We start from the raw sequence: 20,008 nt of genomic DNA on the forward strand, positions 1-20,008 counted from the left end.
TTCATTCCAATCACCATGGTAACAGTGTCAATAGAATAAAAAGAAGCGTCAAATTCAAAATGGAAAAGAATAGAAAAAAAAATTCTCTTCTCTTTTTCTCTCAAATTGTACAAATTTCCATTAGTTAACCAGAGATTTTACTTCAAAGGTCAGTTAATCATTTTGTTAGACCGATCAACAAAATTTAAAAGTCTCAAGTGTTAATTGTTGTTGATTGATTTTCTTTTTCAATTTGAAAAGGAAAACAAGTTGAGCCGAAAATGGAAAAGCATAAAAAGCATTTTGGTGACGTAACTCTGGCTGGTTACGCCTTCCATCAGCTTGAGTAACTGAAATGGTTTTTTCTTCATGGTGTTTACCTTAATTGTCCTAATTTTGTTTACACTTAATTTCGTCAATTAACTAATTGTGGTCTGTTTTTTTTGTTCTATTCCAAGTTACTTTGATCAATTGTTTGGGAATTTCGGTGTTTGTTTGTTCCACATTATTGATCTTCTTTGGATTCACCTCTCCGATTTTTGGAAGAGTGTCTGAGATTTTCGGCTTGTTTTCTATCTCGATTTTTCTCTTGATTCTATTGTTTTTTTGTTCTTTTCTCTCTTTATATATACCTTTGGGTTTTTTTTCTTCGATATTTTGGTTGAATTATTTCGTCTTTGATCTAATTACTAGTACTATATAAGAAAGATGGCCTCGCTAAGAGCAACTCATGGTTCGGAAAGGATACGATCCAAACTGACTAAGCTGATTGAATCCAATGAATTTTATGAGGCTCACCAATTGTATCGGACGCTACACTTTCGTTATATTAATTGTTCAAGGTTCACAGATTTGGAGAATCTTCTTTTCGATGGTGCTATCCTGCTACTTGATCGACAGCAATTCAATTCTGGTGCTGATCTTGCCATTCTTTTCATTGACACTCTCAGCAAAGATATGGATATGAAAGAAGGTATTTTTCTTGATTTGGATTAAGCGTAATCCAAATTGTTTTCAACGTTTTCTTTTTCTCCTCTTCTTCGTCCAAGATTATTTTACATTCTCAATAGTTTTTCAGAAAGTTCATCATGTGTTAAATTGTTTTCTTTATCATGTTACTCCGATTGAGTTGCTGTTGGTGGTGCTGATTTCATACATGGATTTTCATTGTCTCTGGTTAAGGAAAAAAAATTTCAAACATTTCTGAGTCTAATTGTGCTTAGTCATTTTATCAACTAATTTCCTGATTCAATTTAATGTCATGCTGAACTTTATCATCTCATGTTGCTCTTAACATTTTTAACTTTCACAGTTTCTGCTTATTCTGTCGTCTACATAAATTAACCTTTATATTGTTTTTTTTCATGTAATTTTATTTATCTCTTTTTTTCTTCTTTTTCTCTTAGCAATGAAAAATGAACAAGAGGTTAATAAGCTTTCCAATCGATTGGGCGAATTACTATCTCGTATTCCAGCTGAAACACCGGAACGAATAAAGTTCATCACAGAAGCTTTAAGGTTGAATGGAAAGATCTTCCCAATGCAACATATTCGTCGTCAATTTGCTCTCATTCTATGGAAGGAGGGAAATTACTCTGATTCTCGTCGACATTTTCTTCATTGTAGTTACACATGTGGGGAAGATTGTGCCCTCATGTTGATTGAATATCACACCGATTCGGGTTACAAATCAGAAGCCGATCTATTTATAGCTCAATTTATTTTACAATTATTGTGTATAAAAAGTAGTAATTCTGCAAACACCGAGGAAATCAAGTTACCATTAAAATCGCCCGCAAGCACCACCGCAACAACAACAATACCCGCCACATCAACACCATTGTCGTCTTCCAGTGATAACAGCCATAGTCTCAACTTAAACGATATCTGTCCAAAATCAAATCAACACGCCTATGCCAACATAACGCTACAATATTATATAGCTAAACATCCGCAGATAATGAAAAATGACCCACCCTTTCTGCTTCCATTGATTAATTTCTTATGGTTTCTTCTGATAGCTATTGAGAGGTAAGTCTATTCTCCATTATTGTTATATTATCTAATTTATATTCTTTTTGTCTTCTGAATATTAGCGGTAAAACAGCAACATTCAACGTTCTTCTTGAAAAATATGGACCAGTATTGAGTCGTGATCCATCATATCGAGAGTATCTTCAACGAATTGGTGAATTATACTTCGGCTTAAGGCCACCACCTAGTAATCGTGGTTTCGGAGGATTTCTGGGTAACTTTTTACAATCTTTCTTGGAAGATAATGAAGACGATAGTAATGATGAAGATGATCCTTCATCTGGTGACGGAGGAAGAGCTGGTTCTCAAAACTTACAATCAAACAATTCTAATAACACCAATAATCCCAATAATAGACCAGTAACAGCGCCAAGACAAGTTCCACAAGCAAGTGAAGACCTTGACTAAAAGACTCGATTAAAAAACAATTATATTGAAAATCTAAATCCAATTTACAATCTGATCCAGTTAAAAATGAAGAATCGATAAAAAAAAAGTATCAACCATCAACAAAATAAACTCGCAACTTGATGGATTAGCAACAATAAGAAAATCTCTATGGATTTTAAGATGTTTACTGTTCTTGACTCTTTCTCTTTGCTTTTCATGTTAATCCCTAATCTTTACGGTGAAAAGTGTATCAAATCCCTTGAGAGAATTGGGGAAAAGGTTTATCCATTTTAATATCTTGTAATTATGGAAAAATGAAAACATCAATCATGGTAATCAACTTGTCAATATACGAACTTTGAGTGCAATTAATTGAAGGATTAAGTGTTTTCTTTTTCGAGTTTTTAATTCAAAAGACTAGAGATCAGAGAAAGAAAAATATCAATGGTCAACAATGAAAACATCATGAAATATATTTTTTTCATTTTCTTCTTTTTTTATCCTCGTTGAACATAATTAACGTGGAAATAATCAAGAAATCGTATTAATCATCATAATTATAATAATGAAAGAAGAATCTTAATGATAAAGAATAGGCGAGATTTGGAATCAGGAGTTGATTGCAATTGTTTTTTTCTCTTTTGTGTTTCCTTTTCCTTTTACAGAATTTTTTTTTCTTTTCTTCTTCTCTTATCTCATCTTATCGAATATTAATAATTGGAGAGATGATGATGACGATGATAATGATGAAGAGGAAGATGTGGAAGTGATGAAGAGGATAAGAAAATAAATAAAAAGATGAGGGAGATGTTCGGAAAGAGTGGGAGTTAGAAGATTATTTTGTGGGTTTACTTTTGATCGTAATCGTAAGTTACTCTGTCCATTGAAAAAAAACGGATTTTCGTTGAAAAGATTAAGTTAATTCTCAATCAGATTAAATCTTTTCCTCTGTTCATCAGGGTGGGTTTTCTGGTGGGTGGTAGTCTTCATATTTTTATATTATTTCTTGATTTGTCTTTTTTTCCTCCTTCCCACCGCCAACATTTCCCGAGTGGTGGATTTTAATGAGAGAGAAAGAGAAGGAGAGAGAGAGAGAGGGTGAGGGTGAGGGTGAGGGTGAGGTTGATCTAATGGGCTTAATGGTTTATCTTTGTGGTATCATGTCGGTAATTCTGATGATGTTGATAAAATGATAATTGTGATGATTGTATGTTCTGATGGTTTTCTTTTGGTTCTTTTTGCCTCTCTAATGGGCTGAGGCCAATTCGTGAGCTTTTTTAACGATTGCGAGCTTTGAATTTTTATCTAACACTGGAAGATCCTTGTAAGGTGGTTCTTTAGCTCCATGTACCATTAATGTCCACTCTTTAAAGAAACCTTTCTGTGGATTTTCACCGTCGAATTTAATTTCCAAAGTCCATCGGCCTCGAGGATTTTCACTCCAAGTGTGGGTCGTCATGAAGGGCCATTTTGTAAAACCATCACGAGAATCGTCATCTTTTGGACGTCGACTCAAAATCATTGATCTGATTATTAAAAACAAATAGATAAAAGAAAAGAAAAATAGTATCTCAATTATAAAAGTAGAGCAAAAAAATTAACTAATTAATCGTATTTATACCTTGTGCCCATTGGAGATATGAGGAATAGGGTAACATCTCCACGGCGGGTTGAATTTAGTGTAATAACAGCTTGAATGTGTTCGATGTAATTAACTTCTGATTCTTTGCCAGCACATGAATTGGTGTCAATATGAAGATAAATGCTCTCATTACTTGGAATAGGAATTGTTTTCTGTATGGAACCTGCTTCACAATGGTAACGAGGTGGAACCGTTTTCCATATTGAAGCCAAGGCAACCATGGCACCGGCATCCAGAACACCATATCCGAAGAGATGATTAAATTCAAGTCCAACTCCATTCATATTCCAATGGAAACGATTCTTACTATCATACAGGGAGTTCCTTTTGGAGGTTAATACAGTTAAATGTTGAATATCCCTCCAGGTAAGATTGGTATTGGCCTCAAGAGCCAAAGCAAAAACACCAGCGGCTTCAGGAGCAGCAGCTGAAGTTCCTGAATGAGTTTTGGTACATTTACCATACAGATCAGTCGTTGCCTGTGAAGCAAAATAATTACAATTAATTAGTAAAATTGTGATTCCAATTCTTTCCATATGGTTCAGAATGCTTCTTATACTATCATGACTTTTTATCTTCTCTTCAACTGATCAGAATCTGTTGAGTTCTTGATAGAAATAGGAAACATCATCATCATCATGAAACAGTTGAAAAATTAATAAATTAATTGTAAATGATAAAATGAAACAATTAAAAAAAATGGACGATAAAAATTCATACATGAAAATGGTAATTGTATTAAATGAAAAACATGACTGATTAATTAAATCTTGCCAAATTGGATAAAGTTACTATTCAATCCTCTTGATTGTATCTCATTAAGACAATTACAATTAATTGTTTATTTATATTGTTAATTTATCGCTTACCACTCCAGTGTGAGGATCTTTAGCTCCATTACTAAAGGTAGATGCTAATGTTGATGAACATGATTCATCGTAATGAGCATTCTCGCCATTGTTAATTGCTGAATTAATTGATATTGTCCACATAGAAGCAGCATAACCATCACAATTACAATCATCATCTTGACCACCATCACCTGAGGCCCAAACGTAAATATTACCTAATCCTCTTCGTCCCTGTACAAAACATATAATGTGATACAAGGTGACGATGAATAATTATTCAAATGTAAACAAAGAAAATCAATAACCTAATAAACATATATAAAATTGTTTGTAACAAAATTGCTCTTGATTAACAATCTCTTAGGATTATTAATTGATTACACGAGGATAATGTTAATTACCTCATTAACTCCTCTTACGATCGCTCTCATAGTAGCATTTCGAGGTCCATCCACAGTTTTACCATCATCAGTTGGACCCCAACTTGCACTGTAAATATCAATTAGATTCGGTTCATGGCCCATCGAATTTGCTTCGATTAGATCAGTCATATAGGGTTGATCTAACATTCGAATACCAGCAACTTTAGAATCATAAGCGACACCCACTCCACAGATTCCATTGTCTCGTTTCGCTGATACTTCACCAGCACAACGAGTTCCATGGCTTTCAGATGATGAGAAAATAAAATGAGAGAAAACAAAATTATCATGAGAAAAATTGAACGATTTAAATTATTAATTATCGTAAAGGGTTTGGAGTCAATATGGTTACTACTTATATTCATTCATACTGAACAATTGATGTTCAATTATTCAGTTTTTTTTATGTTCTCTTCAAACCCATGAATGTGATTCACATGATAAAATCAATCAAAGGTATGGAAAGAAAATCAATTCAATTGATCATTTAAATAATGAAACTTTTCGGTGAATTCATACATATATTACATGATATTCTGAATAATCAAGAAAACGATTAAATGTAATGACCAAAATCTGAAAAGGTGAGAAAAAAGTGAGAGTAAACAGTAAAGTTTAGATTCTGTATTGTTGATTTATTGATTCAATATTGAATGTTGATTGTTGAATATTTAGATTTAGGATTTCTCATGTTTGTAATAAAGAGTTGGGTGATTGATAAATTAAAGACTTGAGAATCAAATTCTGAAAAGATTTAAACTATTTATATTATCTGAATAGTGAAGATTCTGAGACACCATCAGAATTTTCAGAACTTTCAATGAATAAGAATGAAAGGAAAAATAATTCAAAAAAAAACTTTTCCAAAATAATAATAATAATAACAGTCACAACCTTGGATAAGTTCATAAATAAGGAAGATGAGGATGAAAATTCTGAGAAAAAAAAATCGTCATGTCAAATCAAGAACATCTTTAAACCATAACTTTCGTATATTGTTATTATAATTCAACGTCTTGAACTTTCATGATAAACTGCATGTATGTGTATCTATCATGTATTATTATTATCATCATTATGAGTAATATTGTTGCTATGAACAAAAAGTTAGACTAATGATAACTTGAATATTAAGTAATTCTGATAATAGGATTGTCTCTTTCATGTTATGTCACTCAAATGAATTTCTGTTTCATGATAACCATGAAAATAACATTGAAACTTACATATTATTATGATAACCAACAAGTAAATTAATTTCAAGTCATGTAATTCAGTCATAGGTAGAAGGTGGGTATTCAACCACCATCTTTAATCATAATAATAATCATCTTCAATTCCTATATAGACGATAACTTGAGTAACAACAGCTAATTAAATTAATATTTTTCGAAATGAATTTATATCAAACAATTAACTAATCATAGAGGTAGAAGCAATAAATATTATCTCATATATCAAATTTGATAGGAAAAGGGAATTATTTTTCTAAGCACCAGCATTTTCTTCATAATTCATTATAATTTCATGATAACAATTAAATTTCTAGAAAGAATTGTTTTACCAAATGGTAAATTGATAACTGAAAATATCACAATTTCAATATAAAGTTGAAATTTTATCCTCCGCCTCTCATCATTTCCTTAGCATCCGCATCATCAATGTTCATGTCAACTTCAGGTAAAAACTATGATACAGTTATCAAGATATTGGATTTTCCAATAAAGATACAAACTTATTCATTTGTTGATGATAATTTGATGAAAGTTTGAAACATATTCTTAATATATTTTGTTAAGACAACACATCATCTTCATCATCATCACAAGTATTACTATTAACCTTTACCCTTATTTACATTCACTCCAACAAGTATCTACATTTACATGTATTAAGATTATTACTTGACTCTAATGAAAACTAATACCATGAATACTCACAAATCGGAATGAAAAATATGATAAGATGAATATTTGAAGATGAGGATGAACACGATAAGTATTGAGAAGATGAATATGTAAAGGTTGTTGATTGAGAATAAACCAAATGTCTACTTTTCCATGGTTCTCTGATTCATGATTACATGAGGCATCAGGAATCTTTTCCATGGATGAATCTTATCATTTGATAGAAAATGAGGAAAATTTTCTGGTAACTTGATTCTTCTGGTTTATCAATAGCTTAAAGGTTAAGGTTCAAGGTTAACCTGATCTAATAATTATCAGCATCAATATATATATAAATGGTCAGTTCAATAGTGATCATCACCATGAAAAAGTTTTATTCAAAAATAGTTTTCATGAGTAGTGTATATGTAAATATTATTGGACAATCATTGACATTTGTAGAATGATAATTTGTTAATCATGTGGAAGAAGCAATTAATTTAATCAATAGTAGTTAAAGTAAACAGTTATATATGAATAATAGATGAATATATTGATGATGAGAAAATAAAAAGCTTCAATGGATATAAAGTAACATGAAGATTACAGGGTAATGTCAATAATGAATAAAAGTAACTTGAATTATATAAGATTCAGTCTTGATAATAGGAACCAGAATCTCAGGGAGAGATTGTTGAGCAATATCTTGACTGAATTTCAGAGCTTCATCTTCAGGTTTCAGGTTGGATAATGACATTTGTTACCTGAGCAAATTGTTTATAATCAATTGAGTTTAAATTGAATTAAAGACATTCATTTGACACAGAATGCTAAAGTATTGACAGTATGAAAGGTCACAGGAACCTTGAACTATAAGCATCATGATAATCAACGAAATTTGAATAATTCAGGGAAAAAAATTAACTAGAGTTCATATAAATGATGATAATTTGGTGAAAATTATTCTCAGAATAATCGGAATAGTTTTACACAAAAATCAGAACTGAACAATCAGATTGAACTATTTTATGAAACAGATAATTTGAAAGCTTAAAAGTTATAGATTCTTATGATACATATTCAGAGAGAGGTTTTGTTTTCTTCACCTTAAGATTACACAAAATTCATTCAAACATCAGAGTTGCATGGTTAAGATTGAATTGAACAAAATGAGCTTGTTAATGGTCAATTAAGTTTCATTTGATGATCGTGTTATTTTCATAATTATCATTCAAGATTAAGAGTAAATCACTCCCATGGATAAAGTAATTTGATATTTTCTTAGCATTTCATTTATAACCCCAGGTGATTATGGTCATTTAATCATCAAGGTTATAATCAAAACGATAGACTGGCAAGTTTAGGTTACCCGGTACAATTTAATTTCGGATTACACAGAAGCAATTTTCATCTACTATTTCATTGAATCTCAAGAATTAAAAGTCACATGCATTTCAGAGTTAACCAGAGGACTTATCAGAATCGCAGCTTCTCACCTTTCAGCTTTTCATCAAAAGTTCATGAAAAAAAAGGATAAAATCTCTTGATTCAGAGCCCATAGTTTGATCTAGAGTCACCTTTTTGTTGCCAACTTTTTGGCTAATTGTAACAATCAACTAAATTTGATTTAGAAAATTGTCAAACTTTTGAGTTCGAGAAAATTTTTTTGCCTTTCTCATAATAAACAAACGTTATCGTGATAATATTAATACAAAGATAACAATTAAATTAATTAGAGCATTTCAACAGAAACTAATTAACTTTACAGTCAATATTTGATCATCGATAATTTAATTAAATTATACACCCTTTAGCTTAGTCATACAGTAATTAATTTAGATTATCATTTTAATCTTTCTAAAAATAATGATAATCATCGTCAACAAATTCGCTAATCATTTAATATTAAATAAATAAATTCTGGTCACATATTGAATCCTAATTGACACTTCAACAGAATAGAAACAATTTTCATCTTCTACTGATAATCATCTTAATCATTACGTTATCATATAAATTGTTAATGTATCAATTGATCAACAAGGTAATAATTAACGTAAAGTTGACACATGAGTGAATTTCAAGTTAATCATGATGAGGATGAATGATATTGTAACAACAATCATACATAAGGTATGAATGTGTATAAGATATAAATGAATTTCAACTTGAATCAACAATAAATCACCAAGTTAATCATGTTTCATTTCCGACATGATAACACTAATTAACTATCATGATAATTGACTCGTTTTTGTTCATTACATCATTTTTTAACTTATTATAGTTTCAATGGTTTCGAGGCATTGTGATTGTTGATATTACACCGTTTTTACATATTGATATTGATGATTGTTAAATGATTATCAAATATATCATGAGAATACAATAAATATTGTTTATTGTATTGTAACAATTTACGTAATCATTAAAATTTGAGTAACAATGTTAACCAGATATTCAAATATTTATTACATAATTGGAAGTGCAGATCAAGTGCAAACTTGATTATCAAGATCATCTTTCAGATTAACAGTAGTAATTAGTAATCTTTAAATAATTAAGTTACCTTGCTATTAATTATATCATCTCATGTTATCCTTATTTAATCATTGTATTGACAATTGTTTAATGTAATTGATTTACGTGATTGTTGATTAATTATATTGTCAATTTAAATTGATGACAATTATGATTAGTTTGTCTTGGATAATTATCATGGTCAAACTTAATCAAATTAATTATCAACACTGTTGAGCTTTAATCACTGTCACTTGGCTATTTAATGTACTTGTCTTACAATTAATTATTGTAATCAAATTTAATGGGTAGAGTTTAATTGTGTATTATAATAAAAATCATCTTAACCAAATATTAATTGCAGAAAATTAAGTTTTCAAACTGTTCAATGGGTAATTTGATTAACAGTATGGATACTAAAAAAAACAACAATCAAATTGTCTGGTTAATAAATTAACAATCAATGGGTTTTCCTTGTCTATGAATATTAATTGGATTAATTACAATTAACCTTAATGTTAAATGTCAATGTCGTTACCATAAATTATAATCAACAACAATTAAATCTTGAAATAAATACTGACATGAGATGAAATAATAATCACTCATTAACTTTACCCATTAGAAAAGGTAGTCAATTCAATTGGTAACAATTTATAAATTGTTATGACATAATGATTATCATCAATTGATTGATAACAATCAGTCATTAATCCTAAAAAAAATAGGTAAAAATTAGTTCTAATTGTCTGCAATTAAAATCATGAGAAAATTAGATTTGTAGTTTTAGTGTGAAAAAAGTAATCGTGATTAAATAATCTATAGTTGATTAAGATTAACTAACTAATGATTTAGTAAAGGTTAAAGGTGATTCCGTCTAGGTAATCACATGGATCAATTGTATGATTGATACTAAGGATGAAAAGGAGAGAAAGATGAAAAGTGATGATGATGAAAGTGAATTGATGCTGAGTTTCAGTTCATCAGGTTCTGGATAAACTCATGAGAACAGTTTGAACACCAGTCGCCATTTTGTTTTCTCATGAATTACAATTAGATTGATACTTAATCAATCTAACGATTTAATCTTTGAATATCTTTCACTTTGATAATCATTATAATCAACGTAAGAATATTTATCAATCTCTTTCCACATGAGATTAATTTTAATCTTATTCGTAATTAAATCAAATGATAATTGTACCATTTAATTGTAAGTTTCCAAATACTATTAATCATTTTAAAAGTGAAAATTGTTTCAATCCAATTGGTGATTAGTTAATTGTTGACGGAATAATAGGTTTTAAAGTTATCAATCTTTCACAATTACGACAACATTTGGTGACACAATTAACTATTCATTAATCAAGGATAATAATGTTTAACACAATCAAACATTTATTAATATAAAGAAATGGAAAGTTTATCAAGGTAATTGAAAAGGAAATAAATTATTACAATCAATTGATTAACAATTGATAATATTAATAGATCATTACTACTAAGGTGACAGAAAGATAATCTCATGATAAAATATCGAGATGAAGGTTTAATATGAAACCAGAACATCTTATGGTCATGAGTATTATCATGAATATTATGAAATTCTCATCGATTTAAAATGAATAGGTGATTCTTTCTGTTCTGAAACAGATAAAATTGAACTTCTACCTGAGTTTATCCTGTTTCTATCATGGAAATGGTATTAGAAACATAGTTTCTCCTGAGAAAAGGGATAAGGATGAAGAAAAGGGAAAATAAATAACATGATTAAAGAAAAAGACGAAGAGAAAGTTAAAGTGAAAAACATGATGACCATGATAAAAGATGACCACTGGCCAGTAGTCAAGAATAAGTTGTATTTATTTTTCCTTAACAATCTATCCACTGAAGTTCAAGATTTCTCAGTGTTCAATCATGATCAGAATAAACGAAGAGGAAAAGGAAAAGTAGGAGGAAGAAGAAGAAAAGAAAACTTTTCTATCTAAACCAGAATTTTCGAACCAATAATCATGATAACAAAAAGAGGTTGAAATTGATCAGTTAATTTAATCAATTCCATTTAATTATGGTAAAGTTTTTTAAAATAAATTCTAAAGGTAATAATAATTAATCTGGTAAATAAGTTCTAATGATTCTTCATGATTGTTTCAGGGGAGAAAAAGATTCATTGGTTCATTTGGAACTCAGAATTTTATTCTCATTAGTAACTATTTTTTATATTTTTCTTTTTTTATACTTGATTAGATTCATCATTTGGCTTCTCATGAACATGATAAAAGTTCATCATCTTCATTTGAAACGTGCTTATAGATGATGAATAACAATGAAAATGATATAGATCATCAAGTTGTTTTTTTCTGGGTTAATCATCATGATTATCGTATAATATTTCATCATTTTATCTGGTTTATTAATTGAATTATGGTTTCCAGAAATCAACCAATAGAAAAATATATAAATCTATCTGTTAACAAGGTTATCACTTAAAGGAAGAGATTGAATTTCATGATGAAACTTTTGATTGAAACAATTAATCAGATTGAATGAGAAAATGATCAACAATTTAGTTGGAGAAGTGAACAAAAAATTTCCAATTCATTTGTAATCATTGAACTTTTTTAATTTCTTTCTCTTTCTGTAATTAGTTTGTTGATTTTGTCAATGTACTAATAGAAACATTTTTAGAATCATTAAATTGTTAATACCATTTGATTTGATTGTGCAAGAAGAGAAAAGGTTGAAGGCTGAACAGCAATTAAATTAATGAAAATAAACTCTATACAATTGGAAATCTCTTGATAATTGTTTTGGATTTTGTTGATTGTAGTTACATAAAAATCATCACAATTTATTGTTATTACAATGATCATCATTTCCATTTGCATAAATGTAACAATCATTTTCACCCAAATTCATCAACAACAATTTAAAAAATTCAATAGCAAATCAATTATCATGTGAACATTATTATTAGATTATTATTATTGTTACATTGCCTGATTTTCATGTGGGTTTTTTTTTATCATCATGAGTGATAATTTATTTACACTTACAATTCAATTCTAAATGATTAAGGTGAGAAAAAAAGTATAAGATCTATAATTATATTAGATTAACTTGAATTCCAAGTGAAAATGATTTAAATTATTGATTAAATCATTAGTTACATGTGTAAGGAACAATCTTGTTGTGTGATTGACAAACTGAGGACCGACAAAAACAAAAAGCTTATCCTTTGGGATTATCTCTGTTTCTAGTTGTTTATTTTTTTTTGCCTCTCTACTCATTTATATATATTGAACTTGGTGATATATGGTGGTGATGAATGAACTGGTTAAGTGTTGAAACAATTTACTAATAAATGATTGTTTGTATGACGACAATAGTAAACGTCAATAGGAAACTAAACAAATTTATCAATGAGAGAGTAAAAATTTTTGCTTAATCTTTGTATTAATAAATATGAAGCAATTATGTTTCCACACAAAATTTCAGAATATCGGATTAGTTTCAGTTTTTACTTTCGGTGAGAGGTGGACAAGTGGATTATATATTTGTGGAAATCAAAATGGCCAAATTAATTGAAGTAATTAAGCTTACCTGTTGAACCAGTCATCAGTGTACCGAGGGTATGGGTAAGGATCATTGCTGCTGAAATCATAACTGGCTTTCGCATTCTAATTGGATTTGTAATTTAATCAACGAAGAGATGATTACAAGTGATGGTTAAAGGTGAATTAATCAATTAATCGATCAGGTTAACGAAAAGAATCAAGATTGTTAGACACAAAGAGAAAAAAGAACAATTGACACAAAAAAAAAAGAATTTACAAAAATAAGAAAACTAAATTGGTGAATTGAACATTTCATTCAATAGAATTGTCGTTTTTAGATGTTTTCTTTTTCTCATTGTCACCAGAGAATTTAATTTCTCTGTTATTTACTTAGATTAATGAGGAAAATAAAATATTCAATTAGAATTAAAATTAATTACACTAGACAATTAATTGGAAAACGAGTCGACATTTTGTTTTCTTTTCTTTATCATTCCAACTCTTTGGTTACCTTTTTGTTTCTGCTCGCAGTTTAGCCTCTTCTTTGTGTCTATTTATCGATCAATCGGATGACGAATCAGTTGATTAATCAAAATGTTGTTTTCTAATTGGTTTCATTTGAGTTTCTTTTTGGTTTTAATTGTTGTTACTCTTAACTTAATTTCTTTTACATAATCCATTGATTTAGTTGGAGGATTGATGATTGTTTCTCAAGTTAATGATCAACAGTTTCCTAATAAAGTTCAATGAATGGATTTGGTTTTTTTTTCTTGATACTGTTTCTGGTTTTTGCTAATTTTTGTGTTAATCTTGTTCACTTTTCTCTTAATTTGGTTACACTGCCTTGGATTTTGATTAAATTTTAAGATTACAAACTTACATAGTTTTCTCGGAGATCTGGGTGCATGTAATCAACTCCTATTGGTGTTTGTTTTTCGTTTGATGGATAAAAAAGAAGAGAAAAAAAAATTTACTTTAGAAAATTACATTTGAAGTAAAATTTTGTTCTCTGTAGAATTTTCTGTTTTTTTTTCTCTCATGTTGCTGTGGTCAATTGGAAAGGAAAGGAAAGGTTTCAAGTGGATATGGATTTTTCCAGAAACTTTGACGAGAAAAGTATATCTATGGAAGATATTAATTTACCGTCATCCATTATGGCGGTTGTTACATTTTTCCCTGTATAGCCTTGGGCCCAAGCAGCTTCAACATTTAAGTCCAATTTGGGTTTACCTCCATTTTGTCCAACATTCCGCTGATATGAATCAGATAAAAAGATAATATCTCCAGTTAATATGGTGTAATTATAGAAAATGATTCCTTTCTCTCTCTGTAATCTCTCAACAGTTGAATCAGTTATTCTTTTCTCTCTCATAACTGTTTCTACACTTTGGTAAGTGTCTTTCACTGTCTCTGTCTTTATAACTCTTTTGTTTGTGTCTACATGAATTTTCTCATGAATCTTTATATTCTTCTTTTTTTTACTCCATCCAGAAAGATAACAACGTAATATTTCACATGGAAGGAAACAATCATATAGTGTGAGAAAAGAAGAGGAGAGAAAAAAAATTCTACAGAGACTCAAAGAACCAAATCTGACGAAATGTTTTCATTGAAAACTTTTCCACGTTTGAGATAATCTAATGATTCCTGAAATTGTCACTATATTTAATTCACTTGCCTTAGGGCGTGTTAAAAGCTACTCCAATGGAAAGAAACAAAATTAGTCTGGTAAATATTATTTTCTAATAATTTGTGAATATTTTTTAAATACTTTTTATATTGATTTTCTAATCGGTAAAAAATATTTTCTCCTTTTTTCCTCATCTAGATTTTTCAATCTAAGTTTCTTAATCTGATCTTAGTTGATTACGATTATACTTCTAGGCTCATGAGATTAAAGTTTAATGAAGGGATGACAATGTTCCAGTGAGACTTGGAGTTATATGTAATTTACTGACTGATTTTGATGATTAATCTTAAAATTGCCTTTGGTATTGGCTTTATTATCACCAGTTTTGTTCACAGGCTTCTGAAACGTGTGTGTGACAAAAATAACATTAACGATCAATTGATGGATTAGTTATTTCGACACATATAAAAAAAGATTCACTTTAGGACGACAAGGAGAGGATTTTAAATGGATATTGTTGTTGGTGATTGTAAATGATTAGATTGATAACTTACCAGATACCATTGGAAAGGAAAATAGGGATCACTTGGTTCTTGATTAAGTGATAAATGTTCAGGACCAAGGATTAGTTGGCGATAACCACGTTTAACTCGTTTAAATCCTGATTGTTGAACTGCTAATTCTACCTGTTAATCACAAAATGATAAATGAAGATGAACTTAATTCCCATCTTATTATAACTGATGAATCGCTTCACTCATATCGATTAAGATAATTTTCTCATCATCTAATGAGTTTTCATCATCTTTCCTGTTTTGGTTTTTATTTCTCAACTGTATTGAAGTTTTGTATCAATCACACGAAAAAAGAAACTGTCATCATTGAGGTTATCCCTGATGATTTAGTTACTTAATCGAATCCCTCCCTTCCTTTTTGCTTATGATTTAAATAGAATCCAGAATTAGGTCAATTCGTCTTACCTGTGGATCGTTTTTAAGCTTCCTGGTATGAGATATACTTCGTTTCGTTCTGGTGTGAGGTAATGCCCGGTGGATAAAATGAAACTCATGGGGAGAACTGAGAAGCTGTTTAATTGTCCAGGATTCGAGGAGAAACAAAAGAGAACAATTTAAATTATGATTTTCATTCAATAGCATATAAAATTTATGAGAAAAACAAAATAACGGTAATAATCATTATCATTATCGATATTTATTATACTCTCTTGAATATTTAACCCAAAAACTTTTATCATAAATTATATAACCTTTTGTTTTCCCAGCTATTAATTCACTTTTATATATCAATTTTTGATACAAATTTACTTATTCTTTCAATAATTTATCTTCTACAATTAACTTGTCTCGTTAAACAGATTCGAATCAATTTTCCATGTGTCAATATCTTTCCTGTCTAATGATGATCCATATGGAAACAATTAACCTCGAAGAAACTGATCATCAAGTGGAGAAACCAGTTGATTATAATCATTCAAGTGAAAATCAATTGATTTATCAACACAACCAGAATGATGGAGTCTCTCAATTTTGTTTAACCATGATAACAATAAGCAAGGAGACTATGGGATAAAATTTACGGTTAAATTGAAATTGGGTCATGATAATGTTTCCCTTTTCTGGTTTCAGATGAAAAGAGAAAGAAAAAAGATTGAGAAATTGAAAAGAACAAAATTGTGATTGAAAAAAAAAGAAACTCTGGAAATGTATCAGGTAAATTTCACCATGAACTCAGTTAAAATAATTGTATTTCAGGGAGAAATAAATTATTGATAATCAACTGATCACGCAAATTTCATTCATAAATTTGGTTATAACTCTTTCCTTTTCAAGGTTTCTTGGATTATATTGGAATCGTCATGATAACTATCACACCTTTTGGACATGATTAGCATTCATCATGATTTGATAATGGATGATAACAGTTGGAATTGTCAGATTGTGTTAAAACGTGACGATGAAAATTAGATGATGATGAAGATTCTAAGTTCCATTCAACTGTCAATTAACTTAATTTTGACGCAAATTGAGTTTACTTATCATTTGTATTTTATCATACAAACATGAAAATGAATGAAATCACAAAAATAATCACAATCCATTTGGTATCAATGAATTCAACTAATCAATTTACTCCATGTGACTACATTTAAAACTGTCACTAAAGTTATCAAGTTTTTAATGAACAAATTTCATTGTGATCACAAAGATAATCTCGATTTTCATGGTCATCATCATCATCATCATGGTTTGGAATTGGAAAAAAAAACTTTATTTCGCCCAATCTAGTTTGTGAAAATCTAAATTGTTCTACAATTTTTCATTGTCCAGTTTGGAAACCTCAAGACAATGGTCATTATTTTGGCATCGATCCAGTTATTTCTCAACTATTGTTATCATTACTTTGAAACTCTCATTGTCCACCTCAGTTTCTCTCTCTCTCTCTCTCGCTGTTCTGATGACCATGATGATCTAATGAAACAATAACAAGCAGTCGGAACACAATTTAGTAACCGTATAAGTTGATAACTTATATATTAATAACAACAATCAAGGATTTTCAATTGATAATAATAATGATCATGAACAATTGAAATGGTTTATATAGTTTTTTTTTATCACCTTTGTGATATTTTGTTATTTCAACAACTTGAAATAACAATTCATTGATTGTTGATACTTTGAAAATAATTCATCTTGATAATCAATTTAGTCAATTGTTTGTCTTTCATGATTGTGATTGATTTTGTTCACATTTATTATTTGGCTACAGTTCAAACAATTAACATTTCCTTATAATATTTTGTCAAAGTGTTTCTCCTACTTGTTAATCAAAGGGAAACAATTTAATTCAATTGTTGGCTCTTAATTGGTCACAAATCACATTTCATCTTAATGAAAAATTAACAATCAATGAGATGGTAAAGTTATGATAAAGATGAAAATAGTAATTAAATTTACGAAAGACAATTAACTAAACATGAAACATACGTTACAATTTAGTTCAACAATCAACTAATCATAACACAAAGAGGAAGCAAAAAGAGACTAAATTAAATCAATAAATTGGAAGCAAATTAAATTATCTAATTTTTTTTGAAAAATCTTGAGACAATTTGATTTGATCTGATTATTGATTATCTCTTATTGTAATTTGATTATCTATTGGTTGATTTTATTAATGAAAAAAAAACTCCCTGTTAATTGTTGACAATAATCAAGTTTTGTAAATGAATTGAACTAAATTTAGTTTATGATAAACAAAATGCTGATTCTAATTATTGATTATATATTAGGATTAATAATTAATTGTTGATCTCTAAATTAATAATAACCATTAATGTATATGATTAATGTTATCATTTTAATCATGTTACGTCATCGTAATGATAAACTTTATAATTAAAGAGCAAGTTGATTACCTGTAATATAAAATTAACTTAATGGTGTTAAAATCAACCGATTGATATAATAGTTTAATCACAATTAACAAAAAAAAATATCAAGCTGATCTTTTGATATTTAATTAGTAACAACCAGAATATTGGTAATCTAATGACTATAATCAATTAATTATCCAATTGAGATGATTGATTATAAGGTGATATTGATTAGTAACTAATCAGAATTAAAATGTTTCTCCAACCAATCAAATTGGTCCTTAATTATTGTTACAATAATTTAAATCAACAGGAAAGATAAATAAACAAGAAAATTAATTGTTAATTGTTAATCAAGATTTTTTTGTTCTGGTAAGACAAGAAAACCAATCAATATGATTAACTGTTATTCATGACAATCTATTAATAGTAATAAAATGAGATTAAAATTGATTGGAAATCGATAATTTTTTGATAATTTGTTTTGTTTTTCTCGAGTGTAAATCTTATCGGGACTGGACATTGGTCACTTACCGGTCCTAAGTTGATAAATCCATGTTTCTGAGCTATAGAGTGGGCCACATCTGACCCATAGGGACCGTTGAGTTTTACATAAAATGAATTGGTGAAAACTTGATTACAAACAACACAATTAATTAAACAGACCAAAGTGATTAAGTTAATTGTTGGACTAACTAATGATAACATGACACAATGAAGATGATCAATCGTTAAGTGATTGGCTTTTATTTAATTGTGTCTATTCAAATGTTGATTGTAAAGGTAGATGTTGATGTTGGGTTAGTTAATTATAACCCAAATTTGATGATAATTAACTTGATTTGATTGTTGATTTAAGTTGTCATTTGATTTACCAAATTTCAGTTGATTGTTGATTTTTTTTTATCTATATATATTCCGATGATTGTTGTTGATGATTTAACTTGAGAACATTTAAATTGTAAGCTGACAATTAAGAAAACTCGTGAAAACAATTAATCAATAATTTGGGTGTAAATTTGTTAATCAACTGACAGAAAATTTAGTTAACACTTAATTTATTAATTACGATAAAAATGATTGACAGATTAATCCAATTTTTGAACAGGTATTAACAATTAACTTATCGATTCCTTTGATTAATACTTAGATTTATGTATATATAAATTGTAGTTAATTAATGTAGTTGATTAAACTATTATAATGATAACAGTGAATTAAAATATAACAACACCAACAACCAATATGAATGGACAAACAATCAATAAGTGAAAAGAAACAAAAATTAAAAACTGATTAACAATTAGATTATCACAAAACTGATCATAATTAGAAAAGAAAAATTCATCAACAATTTAAAAGGAAAGTTAATTGTTGTAATCAAATTAAGATTATCTTAACTGTTCATCATCGTGGATTTGGTAAGTTACTCGTTTGTTGTTGATGTTGTTGCTGTGTTTCAATTAATTGTGTTGGTTTGTTGATTAGCTGAACACTCAGACTCCCAAATTTTCAAGGTGGAAATGATTTTATCATGAAGATGAGGATGATGAGGATGACGATGAACTGAAAAAAATAGATATATCGAGGAGGAATTAACGTTGATTACGATTCAAAACATTGAACAGGGATGTGTTTTAGTATAACAGTTGCAATGGTAAATACAATATAAGAGTAATAATAATTATAATGGAGGATAA

The 20,008-nt window shown here is 29.0% G+C and overlaps 2 protein-coding genes and 1 long non-coding RNA gene across 3 annotated transcripts; 2 read left to right on the forward strand and 1 right to left on the reverse strand.

Annotated features, from left to right (window-relative positions):
* Window positions 1–321: 321 nt before the first annotated feature.
* On the forward strand, window positions 322–2,751 carry LOC128390904 (Golgi to ER traffic protein 4 homolog). Its single transcript, XM_053350688.1, has 3 exons — window positions 322–952; window positions 1,386–2,010; window positions 2,076–2,751. The coding sequence occupies exons 1-3, from the start codon at window positions 688–690 to the stop codon at window positions 2,419–2,421; spliced, it is 1,236 nt and encodes a 411-aa protein (XP_053206663.1). The 5' UTR covers window positions 322–687; the 3' UTR covers window positions 2,422–2,751.
* Window positions 2,752–3,012: 261 nt separating this feature from the next.
* On the reverse strand, window positions 3,013–19,949 carry LOC128390882 (neuroendocrine convertase 2-like). The gene is made up of 10 exons (XM_053350658.1): window positions 18,843–19,949; window positions 15,892–15,996; window positions 15,466–15,597; window positions 14,425–14,533; window positions 14,162–14,199; window positions 13,328–13,404; window positions 5,298–5,562; window positions 4,915–5,127; window positions 4,025–4,524; window positions 3,013–3,929 (listed from the first exon to the last, which is right to left on the reverse strand). Exons 1-10 carry the CDS (start codon window positions 19,014–19,016, stop codon window positions 3,650–3,652), a joined length of 1,893 nt encoding a protein of 630 aa, XP_053206633.1. The 5' UTR covers window positions 19,017–19,949; the 3' UTR covers window positions 3,013–3,649.
* Window positions 14,533–18,649, forward strand: LOC128390986 (uncharacterized). Its single transcript, XR_008325726.1, has 5 exons — window positions 14,533–14,671; window positions 14,773–15,009; window positions 15,110–16,097; window positions 16,287–16,641; window positions 16,762–18,649. It is a non-coding gene; the product is annotated as an uncharacterized LOC128390986 (long non-coding RNA).
* Window positions 19,950–20,008: the final 59 nt, after the last annotated feature.

The sequence above is a fragment of the Panonychus citri genome, unplaced genomic scaffold (assembly GCF_014898815.1).
Source record: "Panonychus citri isolate SS breed McGregor unplaced genomic scaffold, ASM1489881v1 Contig00011, whole genome shotgun sequence".
In the NCBI taxonomy this organism is placed as follows: Eukaryota; Metazoa; Arthropoda; class Arachnida; order Trombidiformes; family Tetranychidae; genus Panonychus; species Panonychus citri.